The sequence below is a fragment of the Morone saxatilis genome, unplaced genomic scaffold (genome assembly GCF_004916995.1).
Source record: "Morone saxatilis isolate NCDOM2014 unplaced genomic scaffold, NCSU_SB_2.0 Contig3, whole genome shotgun sequence".
Lineage (NCBI taxonomy): Eukaryota > Metazoa > Chordata > Actinopteri > Moronidae > Morone > Morone saxatilis.
The window spans coordinates 15,616,053-15,617,678 of NW_023339873.1; the positions used below are offsets into that span (position 1 = coordinate 15,616,053).

The following is a 1,626-nucleotide window of genomic DNA, read 5'->3' on the forward strand; positions in this document are numbered from 1 at the left end:
GGGTGGGCTGGCCGAGGGGGAGCGAGGTGCACGGGCCGCCCAGGGTGAGGGAGGTGCGGCCAGTTAGAGTGCCTCCGTTTTCGGGGGAGGTCGTCAGGATCACTGGCTCGCTGCTCTGCTGCTGGAGGAGAGGGGTGGCGGCGGCCTGCAAAACGAATTTTGTGCTCTGAATGCACTGGTCTTGGTCACACTGAGAGAAAGCAGTGGAAAGCAGGAGAGGGAGGACAGTATGGGAGGGGGATGTGGAAGTCAAAAGAGATAGATAAGGTGCCGGAGGTGAAGGACAGAAATAGAAAACAAATAAGAGTGAGGCAGTGTTGAAAAGTAGAAGGAGGGAGGAAAAAACGACATAAGGAAAGGAAACAGCAGGAATATGTGTAAAGACAACAGAGGAGGGGATAGGTGATTGGATCAGGGAGAGAAAAAGAAAAAAACAAAAGATGTTAGTACCCTTGTCAGAAGGCAGAGCCACGCAAAGAACCCGCACCAGCTCGTTCATGTGCCCCAGTGAAAACAGAGCTGAGGTCAGTAGACAGAGTGGAAAACACAGGGCTATTATGTCACTACGTCATGACCTATTGATCTCTATTACCAAGCTTCAGAGTGGAAATCACACATCTAAAACTGGAGCGGAGGAACTGGGTTAGGGCAGAGAGAGTCATCAATACCATACATTAGCTACAGGGAGATTAGCTTTAACCCTATTAGCCCTTTACCACCACAGAGCAATAATGTGTATTGGAGGCCGGTTACAGATGAAAGATCACTAGCTGTGCAGAAGTGACAGGAGTTAAAAAGCCATACAGTCAAATAGGAAAAGTACTTTGATACCTCCTTCCAACCCACACCACACAAGTCTGACTGACAAGAAGTTTGAAGCAAGATTTGACCCAGATATCTCACCTTTCTGTCTCAATCTCACTGACCTAAAAAGAGCAGATTGCAGATGTGATTTAAACAGAAGTTGAGCTACCTTTGACAGTAGAAGATGCGATTCTAAGTACTATCAATCCTCATATCAGCTGCACGTATCAACTGCACTTTACAACAACCTCTCTCCGGGTTGTTAAGAAGACTAATGTGAGCGAGGTTTATTGGACTGAAATGACACGGAAACCTCACAGCCACGTTAACACAGAGCTACATCGTCAGTGTAGAACATAAAATGGAGAGGGGGGGATAAAAGGGATACAGCTTTGTAGCTTTGTTCTTTTCTTTTTACTTTCAGGCCCACTCATGTTTTATAAACAGGCACAGCTAGACTGACTCAGCACTGTCCATCCCCCACAGCAGACAGACAGACACACACACACACACTAACTACAAGGAACAATACGTACATAGACTGCTGATAGACTAACCTTGGCTATGAGGTACCAAGTGAAGCAGCACAGGACATGTTTTTGTTGGCTTTCACACAATATTTTCTCTAATCTAAAAATTAATCCCAGATTTAAATGTCATAATATACAGAATGGCAGTGGGTTAACAAAGAGACAGAAATACAACATTTTCCCTGTACAGCTGAAATAATTGCTCGATTCTTTTATTCGATTGACAGAAAGATGATCGCAATAAATTTTGATAATTGCTAATTAAAGTCATTTTCCAAGCAAAGATGACAAA

The 1,626-nt window shown here is 44.5% G+C and overlaps 1 protein-coding gene across 1 annotated transcript in view; it reads right to left on the bottom strand.

The window, feature by feature from the left end:
* Nucleotides 1-1,626, bottom strand: part of LOC118337085 (probable palmitoyltransferase ZDHHC14) — a 43,419-nt gene that overhangs the window by 1,216 nt on the left and 40,577 nt on the right. The window contains 1 exon segment of the mRNA XM_035673935.1: nt 73-190. Coding sequence (XP_035529828.1) covers nt 73-190 — 118 coding nt within the window.